This window comes from Lagopus muta, chromosome 12, assembly GCF_023343835.1.
Source record: "Lagopus muta isolate bLagMut1 chromosome 12, bLagMut1 primary, whole genome shotgun sequence".
Lineage (NCBI taxonomy): Eukaryota > Metazoa > Chordata > Aves > Galliformes > Phasianidae > Lagopus > Lagopus muta.
Window position 1 is genome coordinate 17,229,904 of NC_064444.1, and position 17,342 is coordinate 17,247,245.

A 17,342-nucleotide genomic window follows, 5' to 3' on the forward strand; every position below is an offset into this window, starting at 1 on the left:
TAGTTGATGTCTCTGAAGGTTTTAATAATATCTAAAGGCAGTGCAGGGTATGGCAAGAGGCTAATTTTAGGTTTTTCCATCTTGAGTCTCTGGCTCAGTCATCCTTTCTGCCCTCACCATTCTTTCCACTTCATGTCAGTCCTGTTCATCAGCACTGCTTTTGTGGTATTTGTTTTAGGAGAATAGCTGCTTTTCAGTCTTATCTCTGTACAAATTTCAGACTCTAGTGCAGCAAATTGATTTAAGCATGGCTCAGACTGCTGTTTGAACAGCAAATAAGCATCCAACTTCAGCAGTGCTATTTTTTCTTCAAAAGGCCTGCTGATGACTTCAGTATGAGAAGTTCTATTTTAATTAGATCCCAGCCTGAGATGATGTAGTTTATATTTGAATCAGCTGAAATTTTCATGAAGTCTGGAAAGTTAGGGGAACTTAGAAATCCTGGAGGGCAGAGATCTTTGTTGGATCACTTGGCTCTAGATTAACCCCTGACTACCCTGAAAATGAGGGATACCATCTAAACCTGTCTTGCATTTTGTCCATGCTGTACTGCTTGAATGGAGCAAGTCAAAGCACAGCATTTTCTATTTATTTCCTTTCTTGCTATTTCTTAAATAGGTGTGACTACAGAAAATCGCATGATGTGGAGGAAGCCCTTTAGGACATCTTGCAAAGCTGGCAGCACCCTAAACTGATACAGCCATAGATATCACTGGTGTTGTCTTGCCTTTTCCTAGCGTTGAATTCCTCTTGCTGCAGGTGGCTCACTTGTCTGAGCCTAGAAGGTGTAGATGGTAACAAAGACCAACAGACTGGTGGTAATTGTGAAACTGCAGACCTTGGATACATTGAGCTTCTCTTCCCATCTGTTCTTTGTTATTTTTTTAATAAAACAGAACCATCCTGTGCTGTCTGGTCTTAGTAGATCCTGTGATTGTGACATATTACTTCTACATTGTATCACCAAGATTGGAAAAGGCCTCTAAGACCACCTAGCCCAACCATCTGCCTACCACCAGTAGTGCCTGCTAAACCATATTCCTCAGTGCCACATCTGTACCTTTGGTTGAATGCCTCCAGGGACAGTGACTCCACCAAGTAACATATTGAGCTGGGGGAAAACTGTGTATCTCACGCTGAAGAGACTTCTGATTTTCTTTTGCAGGATGCATTACAAAAGCTGACTGAAATATTAAACTTAAGTGGAGCTGCTGCTTGTCATGATGCTTGCCATCCTGCTAAACATCGGAATACAACTGCGGTGCTGGGCTGTTTAGCTGAGAAATTAGCAGGTAAAGCCAAGGGATTGTTCTGGAAGCTTGCTGAGTACCTCTGCCTTTCACCCCCAGTCCAAACAACTTGAGTTTTCTTAGAACTGAGCAATGTTCTGCATGGAGTGGATGCTTTGTCTCACAGGTGTGACCCCTTCCACTCTTGGATTAAAACGTTGAACAGATTCAGTCACCAGTTTGGATCTGAATGAGTCACTTCAAATCCCAGATACTTAAATTCCTTGGTCGGTTGGTTGGTTAGCAGTTTGACACACGTTTGTGAATCTGTGTTCATGCTTACAGTATGTGGTCTTAGCATTGGTAATTAGTCTTATTTCAGAGTTATGTGAGCATGTGGTTCCGTAGTTAATAGGCAGGAGTATTAACTTAGAGGCTGGGTAGAAGGACAGAAGAGAGATGCTGTTTCTGCTAAATGCATGCTGTTCTGTTGTACCTAGCTGGAAAGATTTTCTCTGCTGTGCTACTTAAAAGATCACTGTTGGACTTCCATTTTAAGGTGACTTTTCATACCAAACTTCTTAAGCTCCCTAAGTGCCCTGTTGGAAACTGATGGTTAAGTTTTAATTCCTGCTGTTGGGCTTTGTATTTAGTGTTGAGCTCCCATTCTGAGGAAAGGGAAATGGAGAAAAAGTGATTGTCTGGTGTCACCTGCCTGTTATTAAAAATATAATTTCACTGTGTCTGTTGAAGGAGAGAAAAAGAGCAGGAAACATATTGCACTGTAATATTTCTACCTTCTCATTACAGTAAGTTGTAACGAGACCCAGTGCCTGCTAATTGCAGCAGCTCAGACAGCAAATCTGTTCATGCTGTGGTGGAATCCACCACGGCTTTTCAGAGTTCAAGTTCCCTTGCATCTCTCCTGGATGAACAGGCAGTATTTTAGGGTAGTTTCTTTAATTGACTACTTGTCATGATGCTGCTGCAAACTGTATAGCTCACAATCAAACAGGTTGTATTAGACCCCTGGTTTGGCTTATTTAGAGCTGCTGGTAAATGGAGATAGTGAGTCTTCAGCCTCTATGGAGGTTTGTGGCCCTGCCTGTGGCCAGGGGGTTGGAACTTGGTGATCCTTGGGGTCCCTTCCCATGCAAGGCATTCGATGATTCATACTTTCCCTCTGCAATTAAAGGGCAGTCAGACTCTTCTGCTCTGTATTACACTTCTAAGCAGTGGTGGATGTATGATAGTTCCCATGGATGGATCTAACTTCCAATATTTTTACAGGTCCTGCAAGTATAGGCTTACTCAGCCCAGGCATATTGGAATATTTACTTCACAGCTTGGTAAGTGCCTTCAATCCTTTAGTATGTATCCATTTGTTGTGATGAGAACAGCTTTGTGTGAGAAGTCTGGGTTGATTGGTGAATACTGATAATGTTCAGAAAGTCCCAGTGAAAATATCCCCTAAAATACACGAGACTCTGCTGTTCCCATCTCCTGGTTTTAAGAAGATATTTGAAGTAACCAAACCTTGCTGCATGTGATACAGAGGGCTTCTCATCACTATTCCTCTGTTTTTTGTTGTCAAGTGCAAACTTTTTTTTCTTCCTCTGCAATAATTATTTTGGATTACTTTCTTTGCTCTTAAGACCCTCATCTTCCTCTTTATGTTCTTAGTTTGTTTTTACAGTAAGTTAAAAGAAGGAGGCTTCATGGAAGCCTGTCAGAAAGCTGAGAGGGGGTTTTTGTTTGTTTGCTTTTGGAGAAGCAGTTCTGTCCTTTGCTCTAGAAAGGTCAAGTTTCTATTCAGTGCTCTCAAGTCAATGCTAAAAGTCAGTTCTGATTCCACTTGTGAGCTCAGTGGCACAGTTGTGGGACTGCTGTGAGATGAAGAGAGGCCATTGTGAAGAATTGGTCTGAGTGGCCTGCTTGGTTGACTTCAAGCTATTTGCTATGACCTCTTGGAGGGCAGGGAGAAAATTCATGCATCCTGTTTGAGTGTGGTTTGTTGGTGTTCCTAGCTGATAGAATAAATTGAGCTCCACCCTTAGAGATTCTCAGAAGTTCACAGGCCAAAGCATCCTGATCTGCTCGAGCCAACTGTTGGCAGAAGGAGGGGTTAGGTGACTTTCAGCCTAAGGCATTTGGAGACAGAGAGCTCTTCCTACCCACCTGTATCACGTGCTTACTGACTGTTCTTACTGCTCATGTTTAGAATTTCCAGTCCCATCCGACAGTGATGCTATTTGCACTAATTGCCCTGGAGAAGTTTGCACAAACAAGTAAGTATCAGCCCAGTGCTGCTCTTAACAGTAACATTACAGCTTCTGCGGCGTGTGGTTGTCATTTGCTTCATCAGGTCACATTTCTTGTAAGTAAGAAGGACTGAAATGATACGAAATGTGGCAGAGAAATATTGGTGCACTTAGAAGCAGGAGGGAATATTTACTGTGTTAGTGCAACCCCTCAGAACCCTTGAGCTGTTTGCAGAAGCTCAGTGCGGAGCTCATCAGTTGGAATAGAGTCTTATAAAGTCTTATGGCACGAGGCTGTTGTCACTGAAATAAACGTGTATCCAAGAGATTCAGAGCAGCAATGGTTGGGTGCGTGCAGGCAGGAAAAGCATTTATTGCTTGAATGACACCCCCACCCACAAAGCCCTCAGAGTTTTGCTGGAACTCAGTGCTTCTCAACAAGCAATGGCATCATAAAGAGTTACAATAGGAAACCTTTGTTACTGGGGGGGGGGGGGGGGGGGGGAAATCTGTATTAAGATGGAGAACAGCCACTGTTTGATTGTCTTTGGTCTGACTCTGTGCAGGCAGTTGCTGTATCTGATTGCAAGGTTAGTTTGGGAGTGGAACTTAATGCTGGGATGTAAAGTTGGTATGTTGGGTTGTTTTTTTGCTGTTGTTTTCTGTTCCTACTGTGTTTGTGCAGTGCTACTTCTTTATCTAAACGTATTGTTGGTTTATAGGAGTTTCTCCCTCTTTTTTTTTGCTCTCAAATTGCAGGTGAAAATAAAATGACAGTTTCTGAATCCCGCATCAGTGACCAACTGATCCTGCTAGAGAAATGGACAGATCACCCAGACTATTTGAAACGCCAGGTTGGATTCTGTGCCCAGTGGAGTTTAGACAATCTGTGTAGGTATAGCAAAGGGATGGATTCGTTTCGTGGCAATCCTCCGAGGAAAGAGGTTTGAGGACTTGGTAGTTTCTAATGTCCTTTGGTTAAATTTGGGAAAACAGGCTTCTTGGGCTTAAGGGGCTCCAGTCAGTGTATGGTAGGCCAATGGTGGTTGTTTAGTAAACGTCTGGCCAAGTGTTGTAGCAAATTAGGGAAATAAGAAGTAGCCCTAAGATAAGATCTTGATTTGTAAGTTAATGTCTACGTGTCAGCAATTTGCTGCCTGGTAAGATAAATGCTTCAGATCCTCCCACGTGAAAAGGGGAAGAGCTGCTTTGGCTCGGCTCAAGTTCTTCACCCACTTGAAACTGAGAGAGTAGAAAACTCTTTGTATGTTTTCTGTCCCCACAGTACTTTGCCACATGTGATGAATTGAGAAAGCCCTGTCCTACTGAATATATACATACAGTGGTAAACCCTGAAACAGTTGGCATCTTGGTATAAACCTGCATGCCTTTTGTTTGCCTGTGGATTTCTTGAAAGGAATACTTAGGCTGAAGGAGCTCTAGACAGAGTTATCTATCAGGTTCTGCTGTTTAGAGAACGTTTATTGCAAGAGGTGCTGTTTCATGCAGGCAGAATGCCAGTATTTCATTCATTTATGCCAGAAGTGAACTGGATCCTAAAAAGAATGATGATTATGATGATGATTATTATTATTATTTTGCTACTTGAATTGTTCCAAACGAAGCTTTGCTGTAGCAGTCACTTGAACTAATTTTATTTTGCAGTTTTAAAAGAAGGCAGGCAGTTTACATATGAGAAGGTTGACTTGACCAACATCAGGGCTATGCTAAACAGCAATGATGTCAGTGAATACCTGAAGATATCACCACATGGATTAGAGGTAAGGATGTCATTTCATGGTTTCAACTGGAGAAAGAAAAAGTAAAGCAATGCCTATATTCAGAATGGGGAGCAGAGCACTTACAGCTCATTTTTTAATTAAAACTGCCTCATGGAATCATAGAACAGCCTGAGAAGGACTTCAAAGATCACCTAGTTTCATCCCTCCTGCCATGGGCAGGGTCACCAACCACCAGACCAGGCTGCCCAGAGCCACTGAAATTTTAGTTTCAACTAAAACTGTTTACTACTGTGATCCCTGTGCTTGTATTGCCTGATCCTGAGGCACTTATAGAAGCAGGATTCTTATCTCAGCCATGTTTCGTTTCATTTCCTCTGTTACATGAAAATTCGCCTATAAAGAATAAAAGTAAGGTTGACCACCTTGGCTCTTGTAGTAAGAGCTAGCTGACAGCCAGTGACATTAGGTCTTCCTGTCTTGGTTACCTCTAAGTATTTAAAATTGATTCCATCAGTCCTTGACTTCCTGCCTTCTCTTATCACTGACCACATTTCAGCCTTGCCTACTCAGCGGTTAGGGTGTGACTGTTACCCATGGCACTGTGAAATTGTATTGCCTCTAACACTGTGCCTGTGTATTCTTACGTGCAAGAAACTTCATCCAAAGGGGGGGCGGGAGGAAAGGAGTTTGTTGAAATGCTTGTTTTGCAGCAGATTAACTTCTGTCTTGGTTTTGGCAGGCTCGGTGTGATGCCTCCTCTTTTGAAAGCGTCAGATGTACGTTCTGCGTTGACTCTGGAGTTTGGTACTATGAAGTTACAGTCATTACTTCGGGAGTGATGCAAATAGGATGGGCTACCAAAGACAGTAAATTCCTCAATCATGTGAGTACATGCAGTGTCATCCAGCCAATCGTGTACTTCTCAACGCACAGGAAAATAACTCTGATTATTCTGTGGCAGTAAATGGGCACTTACACCTTTCACTTAATTTTCCTCTACTTTTGCAGAGCTGTTTTTTATTGATGCAAGCAGTACAAGGAAGGGCAGGGTTGTCATTGCAACACACTGACACTGGTCACACAAATATTTCATAATTGCTAGCAGTGACAGCGTATCTACTTGCCATTGCCTGTGTGTTACAGGGAAATGGTTTGTGTCTTGTGCTTTATGCTCTTCTTGGGAACTCTTTAGTCTTCAGGTAACAGCAGTGGTTTCTGTCAGTGTTTTCTGTGAAGTAAACAATTGCTTGCTAAGATCTGGTAGGTTATCATGCACTCGTTTTTGTGCAGGTCATCAAACAGCCATTTGATTTCTCTCTTTAGCATAGAATCATAGAACCATAGAAGGGCAGGGCCACCAACCTCCACATTTAACCAGGCTGCCCAGGGCCCCATCCAACCTGGCCTTGAACACCTCCAGGGGTGGACGGGGCATCACAGCCTCTCTGGGCAGCTGTTCCAGCACCTCACCACTCTCATAGTACAGAACTTCCCCCTGACATCCAACCTCAATCTCCCCTCCCTCAACTTCAAACCATTTCCCCTTGTCCTGCTGTTATCTGCCCTTGTAAAGAGCTGGCTCCCCTCCTGTTTGTAGGCTCCCTTTGTATTTATATTCCTGTTCTGTTAATTTTCACTAGGGAAATATTTTTTTCAGGTGATTTTGGGATGTGATGCAGTTCAGGAATGTGGCAGCTTTTTTGATTAAACATAAGAATTACAGAAAGACTGAATTCTCTGCATTTTTGCCTTTGTTCTGATAATATAGAATAAGTACACTTGCTTATTTACAGTTTCTTTTATTCTCCAGCTAGCTTGGTATCTTATTCTAGATATTCTTTTCAGTATTTAATTTTTAAAGTTGTGCTCTTACATGGCACATCATACTTAAGTGCTGGCAAACATGCTGTCCAGACCTACAGTCAGAGAAAAACCTCTGCTAATGTTAGTGGAGATGGAACTGGGTCCTCTTTCTCCTTAAATATTCATGGTAAAAGTGGATGGCTGTCAAGCTCAATATGCTGTAGTGTATTTGCTTCTCTATTTTCATAATGCTGAGAAAGTGTAGTGGCTGCTACCCAACAAACTTGTCTGCTTCAGCTTAGAAGGAACTTCCCACGTTATCAGCCTTCCAAAGTTAGCCATTGTCAAGTTCATCAAAGCACAAGTTAAAAATTCAATACAGAAGGCTTAGATGATGCAGCTTACTGCTGCTGACTGGAATGGGAAGACAGGGCTGAGACTTTAAGTTGACATTCCTACTGGCTGAGTTTGACAAGAAATATAGCTGTAATCCAGGTAAACTTCATAGTTGTCATTACATGGTTTTCTGATCCCACTTGGCATTTCCTTCAGGAGAAGTGTTTACTTATTTTGAATATAGAGGTGAGCAGTTAAATCTGCTCATTTCTGATCATTATGGGAAGTTATTCTACAGCTGTGTCAAATGCAGACGCTAAAATGAAGGTAGGCCAAATAGATGTGAGGTGAATGGAAACATCAGTGGCAAGAAACACATGGGAATGGAGTGTGGCCTTTCTCACCATCTACCTTGAATCTTCCTATGTTCTTTCTGCACTTTTTAGTGGTGTAAATAGCATTGTCTTCTGCTGGTACATGTATGTGTGTCTGTATCACGTCCAAAGTCCAGTCCCCCAGTTCTAGCATGGCATTGAGTGCTGTTTTAAATTTACTTAACCAAGCAACAACAAAAACAGCCAAACCCTACAGACCTGTCCTAAGCACAGGCATTGTTGTTGTTGAGTGTAATGGGAACTGTTTGAAGTGAAAGGCAGCGTGTCTGCCTTCAGAATGTTAAGAGGTTTAAAAGATTTTTTTCCCCACTTACTGTTAAGGTGCTTGGTGTGGATGCAGCTTTGTCTCTTTCCTGTACAAGGAAACAGAAGCTGTCATATCTGAGCTGGGTTCTCTGTTGCTATGGTTGTTTTGCTGGTGAGTGAATGCTGCTGGCATATAAGTTCATCAGGCTTCTGTCTGGAACGTAAAGAAATTATCTTGTGAGCACGCATCAGAGAAGCCACATGCTCTTTATGTTCTGTATGTATAACAAAACAAAAAACTGATCCTGAATATGACATGAAACATTCATGAGCAGAGGTTAACTTTAATTGGGACTCCTTATGTAATCAGACCCTGGCTGGTGTTTGCTCTGCAGACCAACCACATAAGGAAGCTGTCTTCCAAAATGCCTCTGGATTTCATGTAGGGACTCCCCTGTGTATTGGATTCATCTGCTGCTCTGAAACTTGTGCTTGCTTGGGACTCCTTTCAAACAGAGGGAGGTTGACACTGAGAGGGACAGAACATGCAGCACGTTCAGTGAAGGTCCATGGGACTGATATCTGTCTGTGTGCTGTGTGTTCTGGTCACTCTTGGGAATGGGGTGGGTGTCTGTTACAAGGCCGACCTCCAGATAAGAGAGAGGTTGTGTGCCTGTGTTGACTTTGTAAGCTTCAAGAAGGGAAGATAGAAGGGAAGATAGCTATTCAGCTACTGGACTTGAGATATTTAAATAGACAGGCAGAGAAAATAGCTCACAGAGACTGAAAAGCAGTTTGGGGAGGATATCCCTTTCTTTTATTCCTCTTTGCTCTCCAACAAACTCATTCTGATGTGAAAACAAAGCCGAGGCTCTTGAAAAACAGAGATGGTGGTGGAGGGATCCCATCTTGCTCTGGGAGGAGTGGTTCAGTTTGAATGCTTTAGCTGATTTCTCTGAGGAATGGCTGCAGGCTGAAATGCTTCTCCTTTTCCTAAAGGAAGGTTATGGCATTGGAGATGATGAGTATTCCTGTGCTTACGATGGCTGCCGGCAGCTGATTTGGTACAATGCCAGAAGTAAACCACATTCCCATCCCTGCTGGAAAGAAGGTATTCAAACTATATTCAGGCTATCTGAATTTGCTGTTTATCCTAGCTGGGTTTCTGCACAGGGTTCTTCCTTTTGCAGGCATCATAGCTTGTTAGCAGGTGTGACTGAAATAGTTACTGCCTAATCCTAATGATGTGAAGTGTTTAATAATTACTGTGCTTTCCTAGTAGTGCTTGAAGGATGCAAAGTGGGCACCATGCTCTTGTTGTGCAATACGTGTAGAGTGTAGTTGGATAACTGCTCTCTGTGCTGCCTTTTCTATTACAAATTTCTCCCAAGGTTGGCACAAGCATATTAGGAAGTTAGCAAGTATGTGTTCTGAGGGTATCTTCAGTAATTGCAGAACAGCCAGGGAGAGGCAGGTGGGGAGAGAACAGCTCTCCTTCCATCCCATTGCACAGCATAGGCAGACTAAAATACTTTATGTATTGACCACATTGCCTTGTGTTTTGCTAGTACAGCCGGTTCCACTCTACTTCTTTCGCTGTGCTCGCCCTTAGTGAGACAGCTCACTAAGGTACACGATGCTTCTATTTAACTGTTTCAGCTATTGGCATGCAGTGTAATTGAACGATTTAAACGATATCTGTTTTGCACTTAAGGAGACACAATAGGATTTCTGCTAGACTTGCAAGAAAAGCAAATGATCTTCTATTTAAATGGAAACCAGCTGCCTGCCGAGAAGCAAGTCTTTTCATCAGCTGTGTAAGTATGTGCTCAGTGGGAATGACAGTGACCTGTATGGATAACAGTTCTAATTACCTGAAAAACATTCCATTTGAAAAGTTAATTCCCAGCTGAAAGTTGCTTAGAAATGTCACAACTCAGATAACGTTATCGAGTGGATTGGTGCATTCTGAAGGCTGTATGAAGTTGCTGCATTGCAGTGGGGCTGGGGCCTGGGCAGTGTATTGAATATACAGGGCAGGATCTCTCTGACTGCATTACAGGATGGTGTCAGGCTAATATTTCCAACTCTTACAATTAACATGTGACTGATTCCTCTAACTGTCACAGAGGAGTTCAGCATTTCAGCTCTGGGAAGCTGTTATGATAGTTGAGAGAGGCTTCCTATGCAGCTTAATTAAACACTACAGTAGTTTCTAAATGGACGTTACTGTGCTAATCACTTCATTCAGATTTCCTTATGAAAACGAAGCTCAAGATGCTAGTAAGACAGGAGCAGCACAGTGTAAAGTCTTACAAAATATCTGGTCTATTCAGCTTGTTTCTCTTTTCATGTGGAGTCTGGCACTTACTTTGCAGGTTCTTCTGTGCAGTTACAGTATGATTCAGCTCGGGGCCTTCCTGTAAATAAAACTGAAAGGGGCGATGGCTCTGGTGTTTTTATAAGGTGTCTGTGTGGCTGTGAAGCAGACAGCTGTCCCAGGGTAATCCTGCAGGAGCAAGGAGAGACAGATGGGCATGGTGCTAAGGGAGCTCGCAGGCCTGAATTTATGGTGTGCTTCGCTGGTAGGGAACCTGTATGCCTTGCAGGTTTGCCTGTCTTGTGCCTGATCAAATAAAGCAGCCAGGAGCAGAGGGCACGTGGCTCTCCCCAATGGCTGTCAGTGTTGCAGGTGCACCAAACAGTTGTTTGGGAGGAAAATGTTATTTCCACTTCTGCTACTGAAGGAGAGACCTGAGCTGATTGATGTAAAGAGGATCAGGCTGTGGGCTGTTGAGATGTATGTATTTGCTCTTACTGTAAGTGTGACTAATCCCAGTTGTAAGCAAGCAGCCTCTATTGGTTGACTGGGGAGTAAATTCAGATAAATTCTGACAGTAAATTCCAAGGCTGAGAACTACGAAAGGGACGACATAAGCAGCTGACATGGGGTGTGTTACAGGTTTTTCTTCCAGCTAGCTTAACCAGATCTATTTAACAAAATGTTCAGGGTGTATTTTTGTTTGTAATGAAGCATTGCTTCTAGAAAGCTCTCAGTGCTGTAACATCCTCCAATGTTTCTTCCTCCTCTTGCAGATCTGGCTTTTTTGCTGCAGCGAGTTTCATGTCTTACCAACAATGCGAGTTCAACTTCGGGGCAAAACCTTTCAAATACCCACCACCAATGAAATTTAGTACCTTTAATGATTATGCCTTCCTGACAGCAGAGGAGAAGATCATTTTGCCAAGGTAATCCTTTCCTCTGAGTACGGAGGAATGAAATACTTCACTTCTGAGTTGTGTAGCCTTACACTATCCTTAGAAGAGCTTATAAGAGTGATCTTTTCTGAGGTCATGCCTCCACAGGTCTCTTCTAGAAAAGGATCATATCATAGGTATAGCAAATAGAGCCCACAGAAATACACAGACATACCATTAAAGTAATTCCTTGTGATATTAGGCTAATTTCCAGTTGCACAGTAAACTGGACTAGAAGTGTCTCGTGCTGTGTAAGAATGATTAGGTTGATTGAGGACCTATAGTTGTAATTAAACAGTGTGTCTTATTTAAAAGTGACCTAATTTGATGTTGGTAGTGTGCAGGTTCTGAATTACTGTAAGTCTTGTTGGGCTTTTCTGATTGCAGTGAGAGTTAACTCCTTTTCGTGGATTCTGCCTACAGAGGTCATTCAAATTTCCATGTGCTCAGCCACCTAAATCCACCAAAATTTGCAAAATTTGGGTAAATCCTTCCTGAACTTCCTGTGTTGTTGGCAGGTTTGAAACCTAACAGCTTTTCTGGATTAGGTCATCGGTAATGACACAATTTTCTGGCACACACACAGTAACAGGAGAATGATGGTGTGTGTCCCTTTCCAGCTTTGTCTAATGATGGCTTTTTAGGCTGTTCTGCATGTGGTTCAGAGGCTCTTTTGTTGCTTCTCATCAAGTTGGAAGTGGGTAACCCAGCCATGAGAAGAGCAGATTGGTTTTGGATTACCTAGCTGGTTGTTACAGTGAGTTATGTGCTGGAATAGCATGCTACTTAAAAATAGAAAACCTACCTTAACCTTGGATCCGAGCCACAAGGCCTGAGGTGTGTGAAACTGAGTGCATGCAAGGAGGAAATGAAATCCAACCTGCAAGACAATTTGCACTTCCTTGTAGCCAGAGAAATTCACACCTGCTTGACACTGGAGGTCTTTTAAGTGAGAGTCTGATTTAGCTCATTAAGCTGATCTGTTAATTGTCATTCTCGATCAGCCCTTTTTCACAGCAGGTGTCTTAACAGTTTCATGCTCTGGATGAGGACTTTGTTAGCTCGTGGCTGTGTGCTGGAAGGAGCTGATGACTGGGTGTGATGGCACTGGTGTCACTGTGGCCCTGGCCTCACAGTGCTTAAGCAATAGCTGCAAGAATGAGGCTTTGGTTGTCACAAAAGCTGTACAGAAGGAGGGGGAACTGGCTTCTTGTTGCTGTCTGCCTGGAGGCATTCACCTCCTGTGTCTATGCCTACCCAGCGATAGCACTGAAAGGCTCCATTCAGCATTGGACACTGCCTCTCTGTGTGTGGAGGGGATGATGTTAGTTCACAGCATCTGAACTGTTCAGTAGATTATGATTGGCATACAGCTACAAGACAGCTTCGATCCTAACAGGGAGTTGGAAAAAAAGGCTAGGACCCAAGGTAGGACCCCAGTTATCCATCACTGGGGTTAACATAAACTCCTGTGGGGTTACAGTGGATGCAGTGTTAGCCTGGGCTGGGCACTGCACCCTGCCACCATCCAGCTTGGTCTTGTAAATGCATTCCAAATCTGAAATGTCATATTTCAGCAAAGGTGGGAGCTCTGCCAGCTTGCTCTGATATCACCTGCTAGTCTGAAATGTCACATGGACTTTTTTTTTATAAACTAGCTTGATCAAAAAGGACTTTCCTCATCATAATAATAATTAACACGATTTTCTTTAATGCGTGCACTTACCTGCATACACTCACCTCTCTCTATATAAGCATTGCTTATGATTATAATCTGTCACATCTATGTATATATACATATGTAATTGGATATGTGTTTGTACAGTTTTTACTCCTGAAATGCTGTAGGGACTCCTTTGTATAACATATATGTCAAAGAGAAGGGGGTGTGTGCTGTCTTCCCTTGTTTGCCATATACTGGGCTGTCAGTTTTCTTTTCAATCTGTGTTCTTCTGAACTGTAGTACAGCACTGTAGGGTTTCCAGGCTTTCTTGATGGTGCTGCTTTCCTCTTGAAAATACACAAACACAACGCTTTAATGGAAATGTTCGGCTGTGAGAGCTGGAACTGTAACCTAACTCTCTTTATCCCTTTCTGACAGACCACAACAAGGGAACAAAGGCTGCTCAGAGTAACTCAGGATGTTTTAAAGTTTTATTGTTTGTGCTGTTTATCAGTGTTGAGGAGCACGAGGACGTGTTGTGTTGGTACTGATGCAGTACCCCAAGTAGTTCAGAGCCCAACTAATGTGAGGGTTACATCTCTTTCTTCAGACACAGGCGTCTGGCTTTGCTGAAGCAAGTGAGCATCAGAGAGAACTGCTGCACGCTTTGCTGTGATGAGGTAGCAGACACAGAACTCAGGCCGTGTGGACACAGGTAAAAACAAATTTTGTTTTTTATAAAAAGCAAATAGGAAGAAGTCAACCAAGAAACAATGTCTGCATATCTTAGTTGAGGTCAGATGCAGTCCCTGCTTATCTTGATTGACTTCAGAGCACAAAGGAAATAACTCATCATTTTAAGGATGTGTCTGATGGCAGTTAAGCACAGACTTCCTCCCTTTCCTACCAACCTTGCTGGGTTTACACGGTGGCTCTGTGAGCATGCTAGCTCTGGGCAAGGAACAGAGCAGTCTAACTTGGTTTCAGAGGTTTTGCTGATGAATGCTGGCTTAGTACAGGTGCTGCGTGCATAATCCATATTGTGAGGGCAGTAGGAAACTCATTGTACACCCAGATATTCATTAAACGTTCAATAAGTCGATAATCTGAAGTCACAAATTTCTATAGAAGATAAAAATGGGGCAGCAGCATGATAAATACTGGCACCTGGTACTTTCCTACATTGAAGTAGCCCAAGACGCTTGGATGTGATGCTCTTGGAAGTCTTTTCCAGCCTTAATCATCCTGTGATTCTCAGTAGCCTACTGGGAAGCTAATGCAGTGAAGTCCAGTTCTGTAGTGTCTTTAGAGCACTCACTGTGGCAGGAAGACAATGGCAAGACTGCTTCCAAGTAGAAGAAGAGCAGACACCCAGTGTGCCTCAGCAAGAAGCTGTGTCAAATTTGGCAGTCTTTACTCCAGACCAGAGCGAGTGCTGAGAGGAAATAAAGAGTGCAGGTGTAATCCTGGCAGTCTGCACCAGCAGCTCCAGGTCTGTAAGGCTGACAATAGCAGGACTAGGGGAAATGGATCCAAGTTGAAGGAGGGAAGATTTAGGTTGGATGTTAGGGGGAAGTTCTTTACTAGGAGAGTGGTTAGGCCCTGGAATGGGCTGCCCAGGGAGGTTGTGGATGCCCCGTCCTTGGACGTGTTTAAGGCCAGGTTGGACGGGGTCCTGGGCAACCTGATCTGAATGTGTATGTTTGGTGGCCCTGCTAGGCAGGGGGGTTGGAACTACATGATCCTTGGGGTCCCTTCCAACCCGGGTGATTCTGTGATTCTGTGATTCTGTGAAGGTGCTGAGCAGCAAGAGCTCCTCTCAAAGTGCGTGGACCCACAACACCTGACTTGCTGTTCCTGATCTCTGCACTGAAAGACTTAACCTTGATTGCTTTTTTTTAATTGAAGCAGGCTGAATAAACTGTGGAACGTTTGATTATTTTATTTTTTTTCTTTTTGTTTTGTAAATATTTGTAAATGCTGTAAACCCAGGCCTTTTCTTTCTTGTTCTTTCTCCTCCAGTGACCTGTGCATGGAGTGTGCCTTGCAACTGGAGACCTGCCCTTTGTGTCGACAGGAAATACAGACCCGAGTCAGACAGATTTCTCACATTTCATGACACACGTGAAGTACTACAGACTTGTTTTTAATGAACTCCAACCAATACAGAAAGGGGAAAGCATCTCTAACCAATCTTTACGCACATAGAACCGTAGCCATGGCCAGATTTCATGCTAAACTGTAAGCTGATTATCTTTAAAAAGAAAAAAAAAAAAAAAAAAGAAAAAAAAAAAAAGAAAAAAAAGTCTTTAATAAGCTGTTTCAGGTTGCCAGCAGTGGGAACTGGTTTCAACGGTAAGGAAAGCTGGTAGTTTGGTGTGTTATGGCTATTGGTTCCTCCAAGCAAGAGCATAGGAGGGCGTTCTCTCTTCCTCCCCTTTTCCTTCTCGCCTGTCGCAAGTGCTGAAATAATTTGCACTGGAAGTACACATACAATGCATTTCAGAAAGGAAATCTCTCCTAAAGCAGGGCCGCTCAGTCTCGTGCTCCAAAGCCTCTATTTTGGGCAGAAGTCAAGAATGCCAATGTTCAATGTAGCCTCCTGCTGGTCAGAGACTATATCTTCCAACAGTGGATGTTGAACTGCTCCAAGACTTGATCTGTACACAGACTGATTTGAAAGGACAGTGTGGAGACTGTAGAGAAATTCACGTTTTCATAACTCGGTGATTCCAAAGAAAATTCTGATTTGTTTTTAACTACTCAAAGGCTGGTGGTATTTTCAAGTACATGAGGTTTCTGATGCTTTTAACTTCAATATCCACATTTTTTTGTGAGGATATCATTTTCGGGAGGTATTCTTAACTAATTATAATGCTGGACTGGAATTAATTTGATATTCTGGGTATTTTTTAAGGTATCTACAGACATCTTTTTTTAATTAGTATTGTTTTTGAAGCTTATGTTCACTTTGGAAAATATTGAGCTAACTTAAAAGCGTAGAGAAGAATTCTGGGCCAGTGTATTTGAAGGGGGGGGGGAAATGTTATCCAAGTAACAAGTTCAGTCTTATTCTGTAACTCCTTAAAAATGCACCTTGCTTGTCATGTATCAGTCCTGCTCTGAGCAGGTTTGGGGCCACACTTTGTATTTTGGTAGGGATCTTAGGGGGGGAAACGTCTGCTCCACTTGAGTTACACATTTGTGACATTTGTATGTTGAGGATGTGTTTCAGCAGCAGCTTTTGACCACTTAGTTAGGTTTCTACAAGGAATCAGGGTTCAGTTGGTGAAGTAGCACAAAAGTCAGTGGAGTTGAGCTTATTTTGCACCGAGGCTGTGTAACTCTCTTCCAAGACTTGTACAGGTTGCTCTTTTAAATTATTGGGATATATAGTAGAACTCTACTAATGCATACATAACTTACACCATAACCATCCCACTTCTTGGCAGCGATTCAGCAGTGGAGACTGTTGTAGTGAATTCTCACGCTGTGAGGTATTTTATCCTCAACCTTTTACCATCTTTGTTAGGAAAGCTGAGATGTTTTCCTCATGCTGAGTACTTTTGCTTCCTACTGACAGCACTGCACACAGAATCAAGCTGTCTAGCAGTTCCTCTCACATCCTGCCTTCCCTAACTCAAGGGTGCTGAATTTAATCCAGAGGAGGAGGAGGGAGAGAAGTCCTCTGAGCCTCACGTAAAAGGTGTTCACTAGGAAAGTTCTGTGCATCACTTTGTTGTTGAGCTTTTTTCCAAATACAGACTGAATCGGGAGCGGAGCGAGGGCTGGTCTTGCTGAAATGTGAATTCTCTTCCAGCTGTTTTGATGAAGGTCAGATGGCAAACGGGTGCCTGGGCCTCTTCATTTCTTCATGGACTCCACTTTGCAAAGTTCATGTGTTTTCCACTTTGCCATTCTGCTTTTCGGAATCTTTAGAGATGAAATTCCAAATGCTTCCAAATGCAACAATAGGCACAAAGATACGAAGCGTGCTGTGGAGGAAGAAGTGGGACAGAACCACTTTGAACTCTGCCTTAATAGATGCCGTCAACTCTAGGCTTTGGGTTCCCTGGCCAGGATTAACCGAGGTAAAACTTCCCCCAAGTGCCTGGGAATCCTGCTCAGTACCAAGTGCTGGATGAGATAGGCTCCAAGGCCCACAGAGGTGTCTGATTGAAACATAGGGGTCCAAATAACCCAGGTGCCTTTGTGGACGTGGGTCTGAGTGCATGCTGCTTCACAAGGAGACCTGAATGCTTTAGATTACTTTGCTGGGCAGAGAGCCAGCAGCACCCGAAGGGGTTGTGTTGCAGAGGGCTGTCCTATTCATTTCACGTATGGAAAGGCTGTAGGTGGGGCTGGCTTTCTGCTGCCCTCCGCCATGGGGTGGCTGTGGGGAGCGGGTG

At 43.1% G+C, this 17,342-nt stretch overlaps 1 protein-coding gene across 5 annotated transcripts in view; it reads left to right on the plus strand.

The window, feature by feature from the left end:
* RSPRY1 (ring finger and SPRY domain containing 1) overlaps positions 1-15,974 on the plus strand; it is a 39,935-nt gene extending 23,961 nt beyond the window's left edge. For all 5 annotated transcript variants that reach the window (XM_048958254.1, XM_048958252.1, XM_048958256.1 and 2 more), the window contains 11 exons: positions 1,166-1,292; positions 2,520-2,578; positions 3,451-3,517; positions 4,250-4,381; positions 5,156-5,271; positions 5,972-6,115; positions 9,012-9,123; positions 9,727-9,829; positions 11,109-11,261; positions 13,544-13,648; positions 14,956-15,974. In XM_048958254.1, the coding sequence (XP_048814211.1) occupies positions 1,166-1,292; positions 2,520-2,578; positions 3,451-3,517; positions 4,250-4,381; positions 5,156-5,271; positions 5,972-6,115; positions 9,012-9,123; positions 9,727-9,829; positions 11,109-11,261; positions 13,544-13,648; positions 14,956-15,052 (1,215 nt within the window). In that variant the 3' untranslated portion in view covers positions 15,053-15,974. The remainder of the gene's footprint in view (positions 1-1,165; positions 1,293-2,519; positions 2,579-3,450; positions 3,518-4,249; positions 4,382-5,155; positions 5,272-5,971; positions 6,116-9,011; positions 9,124-9,726; positions 9,830-11,108; positions 11,262-13,543; positions 13,649-14,955) is intronic.
* Positions 15,975-17,342: the final 1,368 nt, after the last annotated feature.